Source organism: Plectropomus leopardus, chromosome 22 (assembly GCF_026936395.1).
Source record: "Plectropomus leopardus strain MGB_pleo_1.0 chromosome 22, ASM2693639v1, whole genome shotgun sequence".
Classification (NCBI taxonomy): Eukaryota; Metazoa; Chordata; class Actinopteri; order Perciformes; family Serranidae; genus Plectropomus; species Plectropomus leopardus.
This window is the reverse complement of record NC_142197.1, coordinates 23,996,381-24,009,055: the sequence shown is the minus strand read 5'-3', so window position 1 is coordinate 24,009,055 and position 12,675 is coordinate 23,996,381. Positions and strand designations below refer to the sequence as shown.

At 38.1% G+C, this 12,675-nt stretch overlaps 1 protein-coding gene across 1 annotated transcript in view; it reads left to right on the top strand.

Moving 5' to 3' along the window:
- The window catches only part of large1 (LARGE xylosyl- and glucuronyltransferase 1), a 121,632-nt gene that overhangs the window by 53,046 nt on the left and 55,911 nt on the right, over positions 1 to 12,675 (top strand). Inside the window, exons 4-6 of the mRNA XM_042511597.2 lie at positions 2,391 to 2,473; positions 10,263 to 10,386; positions 11,353 to 11,524. Of these exons, the coding sequence (XP_042367531.1) occupies positions 2,391 to 2,473; positions 10,263 to 10,386; positions 11,353 to 11,524 (379 nt within the window). The remainder of the gene's footprint in view (positions 1 to 2,390; positions 2,474 to 10,262; positions 10,387 to 11,352; positions 11,525 to 12,675) is intronic.

The following is a 12,675-nucleotide window of genomic DNA, read 5'->3' as shown; positions in this document are numbered from 1 at the left end:
CCTCTTCTTTCCTCCCACATCAGCTGTCATTCAATGGCGCTTCTTGGCTGGAGCCCGGCGCCGTTCAAAAGGCGGCCAATGTTAGGGAAAGCAGAGCTGCTTTGGTCTCGCTGTAGCACCCTTCCAGCAACGCTCAGACATGACCCCTGCTCATTTGGAGGGTTAGCCCGGCTGCCCCGGCCCCTGCAGGGAGATCACTGCGGAGGCTGTGGGAGGGGGAGAAGAAAATGCACACAGAGTTTTGACATGTCAAGCTGGCATCAGGGAGAGCTAAAATTGGCGCTATAACCCGGGGCTGAGAGGGCTGAGAGGAGATTGTTTCAACCAGCAGAATGTTGAAAATCAGCAGATGGAGAGGTTAAATAAAATAAATAAATAGATGAATAAATGCTGTTTATAAAACAATCATAAATCTTAGAAGTGTTTAATGCTATCATCTGAGTTTATTTAGCCCTATAATGACCTATAGTTTCCTTGATAAAGATCAGTGAAACAACAATTAAAGAAACAATGAACTTTTAAGCCTTTTCCTGTGCTGCTTTCAGAAGTATTTTAAACTTTCGGCCCAAGTAAATTGATGCGATTTCTTTTAAAAAACATTGGGAAAAAAATATAATGAGCAACTTGGTAAGAAATGTTCCACAAATTCCAAGAAATAAATACATTTGGAAAATTGTTTTTAAAAACTGTGGAAAATGTTGAGGGAAAAAGAAGAAAAAAAATAGGGAAAACTTACAATATTACTATAATTTTTAAGCACTGTTTCAAGGTCATTTTCTTTGGGTTTTTTTTTAAGTGTGTGTGTGTTTTGTTTTGGGTTTTTTGTTGTTCTTTTGGTTTAGAAATTAAGTCCAGAAATTTTAAGAAAAAAAATCCAAAGAGATATATTTTTGCTAATTATTGTCACATATTTAAAGCTATTTTAAATGATTAAATGGTTATATATGTATGGATTAGAAGACTATTATTAGCTTTTTTTGTTTGTTTGGTGTGATTTTTGTTTTTAACATATTTTCAGGTAAATTTATTAAGCTAATTGCTACTTTTCAGATACTTTTTTTAAGGCGCTTATTGCCTTTTTCCTGGTTTCAGAGGCTAAACTTGAAATAACTAATAGAAATTATTCAGTTCAGTCACTGGAAGAACAAATGTTGGCACTATAGATTTCTCCAAAACTATGAACACACTACATTTTTCATTTTTATAGGTAATATATCAATTTTTTTAAAGTGATGTAGTATATGAGCTGACTTTATCATCTGGAAGTGGAGGGAATGGTGGATGGCGGGACACCTGCAAAGCTGCACACCACTGTCTGAGACCAACAAACAACAAAAACTGTTGGCATTTTTTAGTCGTTGTGTTTTTAGTAGCTTCATAGGCACCAAACGTGGGCGTTTCTAGTGACTCCGTCACTGTTTCCTCTGGGGATAGTGTCACGAAAAGCAGTTGTGTTTTTTACGGAGACGTCACTGTGAAGACTGGCTGTGTTTACCATTTCATACTATTAGTGCAGCTCTTAATGCGTCATCTTCTGTTATTGAGCATCTTTGGCTTTATTGAATCCATGATCCTGTTTACACCCGCCAAAGCATTATGAGAAAACTGACAACATGATTATTCCTAAATAGATGTAAAGAATAATAATAGATTTTGAGCCAATTATTTTGAAATATTAAAAAGGATAAAGATTAAAAGTTCATGCAAAGTTGTTCAAAGTGTCTTTATTCATTAGATCTTGCAGAGCTACACACCTTATGGTTCAACATTTTACATTATATAGTTCATGCACAATTCTGTTGTGCACTGAGCAATTATAATGTTAATTTTTGCCGCAGTCACTTTTGGTTTCAAATAAACGGTTCAGATAATTGCTCTGATAAAATCTATGAAAATAATAATTAGGTTGTAAAAACTTTTCCTTTTAAAACTTCTCAAATTGATTTGCATTACAACAAAAGGATGTCCCAAGGGAGAGATCCTTTTAAGCAGTTTTTGCATTAGTGTTAATGAACAATAAGCCAGGCAGAAAGGGACTGTGGAATAAAACTGTAAAACTTCACGGGGTTTCTTTCTTATACTGAAGAATGTGGCTGCAAGGCAACAGACCATAAGCTGTTGACTTGTTGTTATTATGGTTGATCAGAACTCTTCCCCTGATACTTCGATGTAAAATAATGAACGTTCCACTGTTCTCTGGGCTGAGAGTAAAACAGTACTTTTACTTTTATGTCTACAAATGACATTTTTTCCCCCCTATTTTGTTGTTTTTACTCAGCAAATTCAAATCTGTAAAAATGTGACTCTCTTTTTGAACCCTTTTTTTTCAATATATTCCCAGTGATCATCCACTCTAATCCTGTTCTTTTCTTTTCTTATGATCTCCACAGACCATCCATGTGGCCATCGTATGTGCAGGTTACAACGCCAGTCGAGACGTGGTGACACTGGTTAAATCTGTCCTCTTCCACAGGTAAGCAGTGCATTTTTACCCTGGTACACCAACCAGGTCTTGTAGAAATAACACTCGTTCAAGTCTTTAAAGGAAAAAATAAATCAGTTTTGGTGGATTAGACTTGTCTTACCAAAATCGTGATGAACATGACAATTTAAATCATTTGGTCCAAACACTTGAAAGTCCCTAAAAACAAATTAGTCTAAGCTGTGTCCCAAACCATGTGTCCCCACCCTCAAAGCTTAGCCTTGATTCTGTTTTTTGACGTTCACCCAGGTGCTCTGATGTTGTTTTCAGTGCAAATTCAGAAATACATGAAACAGACACTAAGTCTTAACAATGCATTATGTGATGGTAGGCAAGAAATGTGTTAAAATGACATGCTGGTAACACAAAAACAATGCCAAGGTGAAGTCAGTGCAGATCTATTGTTGCGTTGGACACTCAAATAAAGTATAAAGAGGAAAGGACGGAGGGTTGGTCAAACAAACATGGACTCTGAACCAGGAGACCGCTGTTTGTGCCTCGTGTGAAAACAAGGGTCAATGTAGTTACTTGACTTTCTGAACTTTACGTTACTAGAACTTCACATAACTACTAGGGCTGTCAATTTAACGGTTTGAAACCTGAAGTTCAATAAGAGTTAGGCCAACAAGAAAATTAACTTAAAATTAGCAGTAAAAAAAGGAGGGGGGGGGGGGATATTTAATATTAATAAATATAAATAAATATAAATAAAAATACATTTATTTTTTTGTGTTGCATCATTTTAAATATATGATAATTATAAATGTAGTTTTTATCTAATGATTCCCTCTCTCTCTCTCTTTTAGCTAATTCTCGGGTCATTTTTTGTCATCTTTTAATGTTTTTGCAATTAGTATGATACTTCATGCCAGTCTTTAAGAAGCTGTATCAGCTGAGTTTTGAAGGTACAGTGATGCAATGCTACCATCTTATTAAGGGATTAATCTTATAATACTCTGGTGTTTTTAAATTTTTGTGATGGAAAAAGGGCAAGGTCATTTCACAGGGGTCCCTTGACCAAGATATCGGCAGGAAAATGGGTTCTGTGGGTACCCATGAGTCTCCTCTTCACAAAGACACCCACTAAATGCTAGTTTCAAGTAACTTTTGGCTTTTTTTTTTTAAATTCTGTAATCAAGACAATCCAATAAGAGTTGCCTCACCTGCTCAGTTTGGACCTCAAAATACAAAATAATGTAACTGAAAACACAAGATTTAAACATGCAATTATTTATGATTAACTATAGAAATTTTATAATTAATAGTAAATACGTAGGTTTATGATACTTTGGTCCCATACATCACTTAAACTGTGATACTTTCCCAAACAAGTTTTTTTTTGTTCTCTAAACCTTATCAAGTGTTTTCCGCTCCCTAAACTGAACCAAACTGCAACCAACTTGTAGCAAACCTGCAGCCATTTGTAATAGACTTTGCATTGGGAATGTTTTTGTCTCTCCAGTGTGCAATTTTAACAGACTTCTTGCCCATCACCACATTATATGCTGTTTAGAGGTCGTGTCCATTTAAACTTTTCCGTGGTTATACAACAAAGTAGATTGAATATTTGAAAGATAATCAACGATGGTTTTTTGGAAACAATTTGTTGTCGACTGAATGAAAGGTGCCTCTTTAGTGAATGTTCTGAACCATCTCCTCATTTAATGGAAGAGTGGCGTCTCTACCATTACTTCAAGCACTTAAACATGAAATAACATCTCTTGTCAAAGAGGCAAAAAGGACCTCTGAACAAATGAGAAAACCTGCTAAATGTGATAAAGTAGATCTCCTGTTCGACCTGAAGGACTGAAAAGACAAACCTGCATCGCTGCAAGCTGACGTATGAGCACTTAAATCCTGTGAAACATCACTTGGTGTGCGGCAGGTGCCATTAGTCTTATGTAAACATGAATAATGAATGGTTTATTGTGCGTTGGAGATGGAGGAGCCATCAGTAATCAGTCAGTGTGCATTCAGCATCAAAGCTCCTAACAGCACTACTCCTTAATTAGCTTTAGAGTTGCAGGTGAATTAATCATAAGTGTAATGATAATTATATGTTATACTGCAAGAAACTTATCTTTAACTCCTGCTGGTAAACACACCTTTAGACTGTTATTTTTCTTTTTTAATTCTCAACTTTAATGACCAGAGATATTTCAGAAGTAAAGTCTTTCTCTATTGTTTAAATGCTGAAGTAATGTAAGATTTCTGTTAGGCTGAAAATGTTCTTTCTGAACACCATGGGGGTTTAATCACTGTTGTGTTTATCCATAAACATGCTAATGTTTATTATGATGAACTCGAATAAGAATCCAATCCAATGCGGTCTTGCTCGTAAGTGAAAATAAAACTGTTGGAAACCAGCTTAAGCAGTTTGACTACAACCCAAACCTCTTTTTCTCACATTTACTTTAACAAAATACAAATACCACACAGTAACTGCTGGAATCAGTCTATCCGATGATGCCATTGTCCCAGACTTCCACTTTGAAGGAGCATCCATATATCTCCCAGAAATCATGTAAGAAGGGGCACCCAATGGCTCAATGGAAGCGGGTGCCCCATCTACAAAAGCAAAGTCCTTGCCGTAGCTGCCACAGGTTTTCTTCCAACTCTTGGCCCTTCCCTGCACGTCATCCCCTCTCTCTCCCCCATTCATGCTTACATTCTGTCCTGTTAAATCGTGGCAAAAAGCCCAAAAATATATATAGAATTTATTTTTCAAATTTCAGAAGATGCTTTGTAAAACTTAAAATCTGCCCTCATGATCCTCAAATTTAGACGTTGTCTTTAGCAAGTCAAGAAAGCTAGTTGTTACATCAATGGTTACATGAAACTGATGCCACATAAATTCTCATGGTCTTAATTTGCCAAAAGCTCAACAAATATAGACCCCACCCCAAGTGAAAGAACAAACAAACCAAAAAAACATTAAAAACATGTTGCTGGCCTCAACCATAGTTTCTGTTTTTTTATGTCTGTGTACCGATGACATCTGTGGCTGAAGGCATTGTGCTTTGGGGTTGACCGTCCATCTGTTCCTTACGCAAAAACCCAATATCTCAAGAGCGGCTTGAAGGAATTTCCTCAAATTTGGCACAAACATTCACCTTGACTCAAATATGAACTGATTACATTTTGTTGGTCAAAGATCACTGTTACCTCACATATGTCCTATTTTCGTGAACATGATATGTCGAGGATACCTTGGGGAAATGTCCTCAGATTTGGCACAAATGTGGCCACTGTTACCTCACATATGTCCCACTCCTTGTGAGTGCATTTCACAGGAACACCTTGAAGAAATTTCTTAAAATTTGCCGCAAACATCCACTTGGACATTTAACTTTAACTAAATTTGGTAGTCAAAAGTCAAGGTCACTGTGACCTTACAAAACATGTCTTTGGCTGCAATAAGTATGACAGAATTTCACTCTAATGTCTAATAGAATAAAATGATGAAGTGATAACATTATATATCAAAAATATCAAAGGTCATCTTCAGTGTGACAGAATAACGTTCCGCAAAAGACACATTTCTGGCCATTACTCAAAAGCATACCTCAGGAAGAGTAGGTGAGGCAATTGGTCAGATACTGAGGTATAAACGATCATGTTCCAGGCACTCAGGATGGTTTGAAATACATTAAAGGCCTTTAATTCATAGGGCTACAAACATTAAAAATGCACCAATGCAAGCCGAAAAATGCGCAAGCAGATATGCATTGGTATATTTTACATGTTTCTAGCCCTAAGAATTAAAGGCCTTTTATGCATTTCAAACCATCCTGGCTGCGTGGACCTGGATCTTTTATACCACTACTTTTGGTCATGAGTTCCCCCATTTTTTAAGTATCCCGTTCCATTGGCACCAGTAGTTTTAGGGACACCAGAAACACTCCTTCTGCCTGTCTTTGGTCAGATACTGAATTGGTGACACTAATCTTGAAACTGTGCTGATTGTATAGATCTTTTGTGTTGCCGGGTTGAGGATGTGAAGTATTGGCAATTTAAAATATGTGTACCGTCTTCACAGCAATATCCATATTTGAAGCATTGTCAGCTGTTATGGCTACATATGAGTCTGGACAGGCATGGATGTCAATAGTAACTTCACTGGTTTGCAGAGGCCTACATTTGCAAGGCAGTAATTTCAGTTAATTAGTAAATACTTTAATCAAATTCATTATTCAATGAGAGATATATTTAATGACTAAATTAAAACAATCAAAGACATAAATTGAAATTCAGTCCATGCTGTTAAATGTATTTCTTTACATATGTTTGTATATACTGAGTCATAGTTGCACAATTTTTGACAAAACTAAGACAAAGACTTTCCCAAATAACGACGTTGTGATTTTCATTTCAATCACGTAGAATTTTTCATCAAACCTGGAATAAAATAAGCCAACAGCCTGAGTTTGAAAGGTCAGTGTTAGTATTAAGTGGATGATAAGGCATGAGGAAATTTGCAGGACGGTCAGATTGAAGACTAGACCTCAGCATCACTGCGCTGCTCAGATTAAAGCATAGTGCTCCGAGTGTGAAGCAGTCTGAAGGATGACGTAGGACGCCTACCCAGAGCATGACTCATGCAGCAAGGTAGAGTTTACAGAATCCGCCTATAATTCAGGTAATGGGCAATGATTTGGAATGAAATTGCCTTTTTTTGTTGTTGTCGAGGACAGGTCGCCAGCAGCATAGCTAATATGCAAAGCGCTGCCCTGTTTAATCAGGGGGGATGTTTAAATGTTGACTCACTGTTGTTTAGCTGCTGAGTGACAAATATGTGAGCAGACAGACGCCTGAGAGGTCAGCCTGTTGGACTGTCATCTGATAGTGTGGGGCATTTTACTGAATGACTGAAAGGATGGGTGGAAACATTGTCAAACACCGCCTGACCCGACATTAAGCTGACCCGCAGCTTTTATCAAATACTCCCCGGCCGTAATTCTTCGCCATATTGTCAAGTTTTGATTAATGTACTCAAAGGAATATGCCATAAATTCCATAAGAGGCAAGTTTTAAATGATATATGCCATAGTTACTGTACTATACAGTCAGTTAATTTCCAGCAGCCATATGTTGTTTAGCCTACACTGTAAATCAAATATTTGCCAGCAGTTCATCTTTTGGCTCGGTGATAGAGAGCCCTGTAGAATCATTCTCACTGTGTGACTGATGCTGTCCCATGTGAAAAATGGCCTCTTTCTGCTGCATTCAGTTAGACAGCGGGAGCTTCCCATCATTCTGATCTGTCCAACAGCAGCTGTATATGTCCCTGTCGAGATAATCCCAGACTGTCCTCACCAGAAAAAAACAAAAAAAGACAGCAACGGGCGTCTGTTTAAAATCTTCAAATAACCTTTGTGTATTCATTCCTGACAAGTGACCTCTTGTGGCTATACGGATGATAACTGTTCTCTGTCAAAAGCAATAGTGGTAGTAATAGGTATTGTTACGAGCCACAAAATCTCTTTATGGGTGGATGGTTGCACATGCAAAGTGTCTGACCTTGACTCAGGGGTTTGCTTCTTGCCTCTTAACCAACAGGCAACACTGGATTCTTGTAATCATGCCCACAATATCTCCCTAAGCTGTATCAATAGTTTTAGTTACCTAAGCTTAACCAGACATGAACTAATACTTCTGCAATCATTTTTTCATTCCTTATTTGGGCCTTTTTTTTGGAAGGCACATTTTATTGTTAAATATGATAAATTGTTGGGTGTGCCATCCTGCTGGTGGTGCACCAGATCAGAGGGCAGTGACAAACAACTTACTGTTCCTCTGTGCTGGTGAGAGCTGCAGTCAGAGACTTCGTGTTTTCAGGTTGTGCATACATTCATACATCCATTCCACTCTTGACCTTGATATCTCAATGTCACCGTAACAGATTTTTTTCCAAATTTGGCACAAATGTCAACCTGGACTGAAGGATGACCTGATTTAGGCTGTCAAAGGTCACTGTGACCTTATGTCCCTCCTATTCTCACGAATATGATATTTGAAGAATCAAATTTGGCACAAATGTCAACCTGGACTCAAGGATGAACTGACTAGATTTTGGTTTACAAAGCTCAAGGTCACTGGGATGAATGCCTCAAGGAAATTTAAACTGAGCAAAAACGGCCATTTGGACTCAACTAATTAGATTTTGGTGAACAAAGGCATCACTGTAACCTCACAGAGCGTGTTTGGCCATAGCTCAAGAATGCTACTTCTGACTTTTGAGATGGAATTTTGAGAGAGAAGAAGTTGGATCTGTCCATCCGTCCTCTGGTCCATATGGTGGAAGTGACTTCATCTTCAGGACAGGGTCAGGACAGCCCTCCACTCCTCCCTGAGCAGATGAGAGCACAATGAAAGTGTATCCGTCTCCTCCCTGAAAGTCTTTCTGGATCATGATACCAATCATTAGGAAGATTACTTGATTAGATTATCACGGGTGCAGATCTGATCATCAGGATGCACTCGACATATTTGCTTCCTCATCTGCATAATCCCAAGATTCTAGTGAAAGGCTTGTTGCTGTTTGTCCAGAGGATGTGAAGACCCTTTTCTATTTGCGCTGCCGTCGCTGACAGCTTGTATGAAACCAGAGTTCCAACACATTTTGACAGCTCCCAGCCCCCAGCACTTATTGAGCAAGTGCAGCTGACACATTCATTCCCAAAGTCATTCAGCGCAAGACACCCGCGGGTGCTCACATCCTCAGCTCAGTGTCACTATTTCTTGACCTGATTTGGAAGGCCTGAATACCTATTTTGCACACTCCCTCCTCTTCTTGTATGTGTGTGCACAGGGAGATTCAGAGCACGCCGGCTTCTCTGGATGAAGCTTTGGGCATCTTGTCTGATGAATCACCTCCTTCACTCGCGCTGCGTCTGCTTTACCAGCCCCAGGCCTGACTGCATGCACTCATCTCCAAATTATAGAGCTGAAGTTGATAAAACAACCTTTACTCAAGCTCCAATTACCTGCTTGTTCTTGGGCTTTCAATCAGCTCACATGGTCTTCACAAGCAGATGGAATTCTACATGTTTTTTTTAAAATCTGGCTCTAAAGCTCATGTGATATTTATTTATTAAAAATATGTCATGGAAGATTGGAATATGTGTTCGGTCATCATACTTGGGGCACTCTAATTTCGAGTCGAGCCTGAAACTTCTTTTCGTGTCTGTTTCAGTATTAGGCCAGTAAAATACAGGAGATAAAATCCGACCTAATGAAAATGCAAAAAATAAAAAAAGAATACTTTGAGGAATGACTAAAAACTGTTTTTCTACAAGACCTTTTATCCTCTAGCACTTTAAAATTCTTGTATCGCTCTGCGTACAAAATGGCTTTTTACAAAATCCAGCTATGAAAAATATTATAAATTTATGATTTTAATTATGATTTTTAAAAAAACTTTAATTGAATTAATTTTTTAACCAACATCACTGACAAATATCACATATTCATCAATTTTAAGATATCACGGTGACATCATAATGTTCTGCAAAAACACTTATTGCAAACACACTATTGACTCTAATTTTGGGTGTCCACCTTAAAACTGTGGTGATTTATAGATCTTCTTGATGCGATTGTTCAACTCTACCTCTTACATTTTTCCTAATTTTATGGAACAGGGCGTTTTCATGTAGCTGTCTTAGAGAACTTCCTGTGTGAACTTCTCAGACATTTAGTAACTTTAAGCAGGATGTAGTGAAAGAGCATGGAGCTTATCCGTGTTTCGGTGTGTGTGTTTGTGTGTGTGTGTCCACAGGCGGAACCCACTACATTTCCATTTCATCACAGACTCCATTGCTCAGCAGATCCTGTCTTCTCTGTTCCATACCTGGATGGTCCCTGCCGTCAGGGTCGACTTCTACGACGCAGATGAGCTGAAGGTGAAGAACCCTGACTCCTCTCCACCTCGCTTAATCCCAGCATCCCTCAGAAATGCTCAGACCTGCATGCAGTTTCACCTGTTATCCTGTATTTCTTAACCCTTTAATATTGCACACACTTGTATCGCTCTGCACACAAAAAGCACTTTTGAAAATATTAATTTTTTAACGAACATTAGTCCTAATCATAAATATCAAATATTCATTGATTTTCAACTTTTTTAATCCTTTAAATGCCAAGTTTTTGTCATGATGCTGCTATGTTTTTAGATCAAGAAACACAAATAACGAATTATTTTCTATATACAATATACTAAGTAGATTTTGTTTTTAATTATCAGAGCATCATTGATTTTATGCATTATTATTTTTGTGCAGTATCAAATACTCACGCTCATACCACTCTGCACTTTTCAATATCAGGCTGTAAAAAATATTTTACATTAATATTACTTTTTTTATCCAACATCAGTCCCAATCATAAGTATCAAATATTCATTACTTTTCAGAATTTTGACTCTAACTAAATGTCAGTTTTTTGTCAGGATGCCACCATGTTTTTAGAGTTAAGAAATCAAACATAGGAATTATTTTCATTCTACTACATTTTGCACCCGATTAAATAGCATGTATTTTCTCCATATGCCAAATATGGTAAAAAATGATGAGAAAATAGTAAAAAAAAAAAAAAAAAAAAAAAACTGTCCACAGTGTATTTTAGACTTATTGTGGGAGCTGAGCTGGAAATTCCAAGATTAAACAAAAATACACATTCTTGCCAAAATGTATGCCGTATGCATGAACGCAGCCAAAATGATCAAAAAATGAAGAATGAAAAGCTCATAAAATGCATCAGGGTTAATGATCTGTCTGACACCTTTTCTACTCTTGTAAAAACTACACATTTAAAAAAATTGTCAGTTTTACAGCAAATGATCCCAGCTTTGCTTTGGTGTGGTGTTTCAGTCTGAGGTGTCATGGATCCCAAACAAACATTACTCTGGAATCTATGGGCTGATGAAGCTGGTGCTCACAAAGACGCTGCCATCTGACCTGCAGAGAGTCATCGTCCTGGATACTGACATCACGTTTGCCACCGACATCGCTGAACTCTGGGCCGTCTTCCACAAGTTCAAAGGTAATTCATCTTCTGCTTGTGAACTCTCAAGAAATTGCACTGTTTGTTAATGAAACCAAGGTTTAGCAGTAGTTTTCAAACTAATCAAGGTCGTCATTTTGTGTTTTTATTAGTGTTTTTAACAGTAATCAATTTAATTTGAACTTCCCCCCTACTCAAAAATGTGTTTTCTTCTGTTTATGTCCCCTAAAATGTCTGTCAATTACTTTATTGCCACATTCCCCAACTAAAAGGGCCAATGTCTGTGCACTTTCTTAAGATCATCTAAGGTACATCACTAATACAAAAGACAATCTCTGTCTAATAGAAGGACGGGGGACAGATTTTAACGCAACACCGGCAAAGAAACCTGGAACCTTTTTCTGTACCAGGCTAAAAAACATGTTTAATTCTGCTGTAAAGTTTGAAATTTTAACAAGGGGTTATATGGGAATTGGCTCACGCTTGGAGCCAGCCTCCAGTGGACATTTGAGGAACTGCAGTTTTTCATGCAATTTTAGTTTGATCTCGTGAAAAGCTTTTGAAAGGATCTTATTGAACACTTTTGGCCTTCTTTTGTATATTTGATTATATATACCAACCAGTGATTTTATTTATTTGCAATATAAGCAGAATAATCCACTTTAATGTAAGTTGCAGTCCTGCAGTTTTGAAAGATCAGTGACAGCAGTGCAGACTAAAGGTCCATCTTATCAGTTAGTAGCTTGTCAGTCTTTAGCAATGCTTTCTTCCCCCCACATGTTCTCAACAATGGCTGATTCATCGCTCATGTGGAGAAAATCGCCAGCATGACTCACCGTGTAGGACTGCTCTGGTTGAATCAATATGTCGCCGGGGTCAGCTGGATAGAAATGTGTGTTACGCAGGTGGTGTTCCTGTGATAAGTCTGAAGGAGTAGCTCTTCGTCTTCTCATGACGTACAGTGCAGGTGCTGTAGCTGAAAGTGGTGGTGTAAGAATTGGAAAAGAGAGTTCTGGAGAGGAGATCACACCCTGGCTGCTGTCACACCTCTGCACACCTGGCCAGTGTGTGAAGCAGGTACGAGTGTCAAGTGGTCTCTTCTGGAAAGTAGAGCGGCCTACATGCTTTATTTGAACTGCTTGTTGGATGCGGGAACAGCTTTGGGAACACATACCCACCTCAGTTTAGGG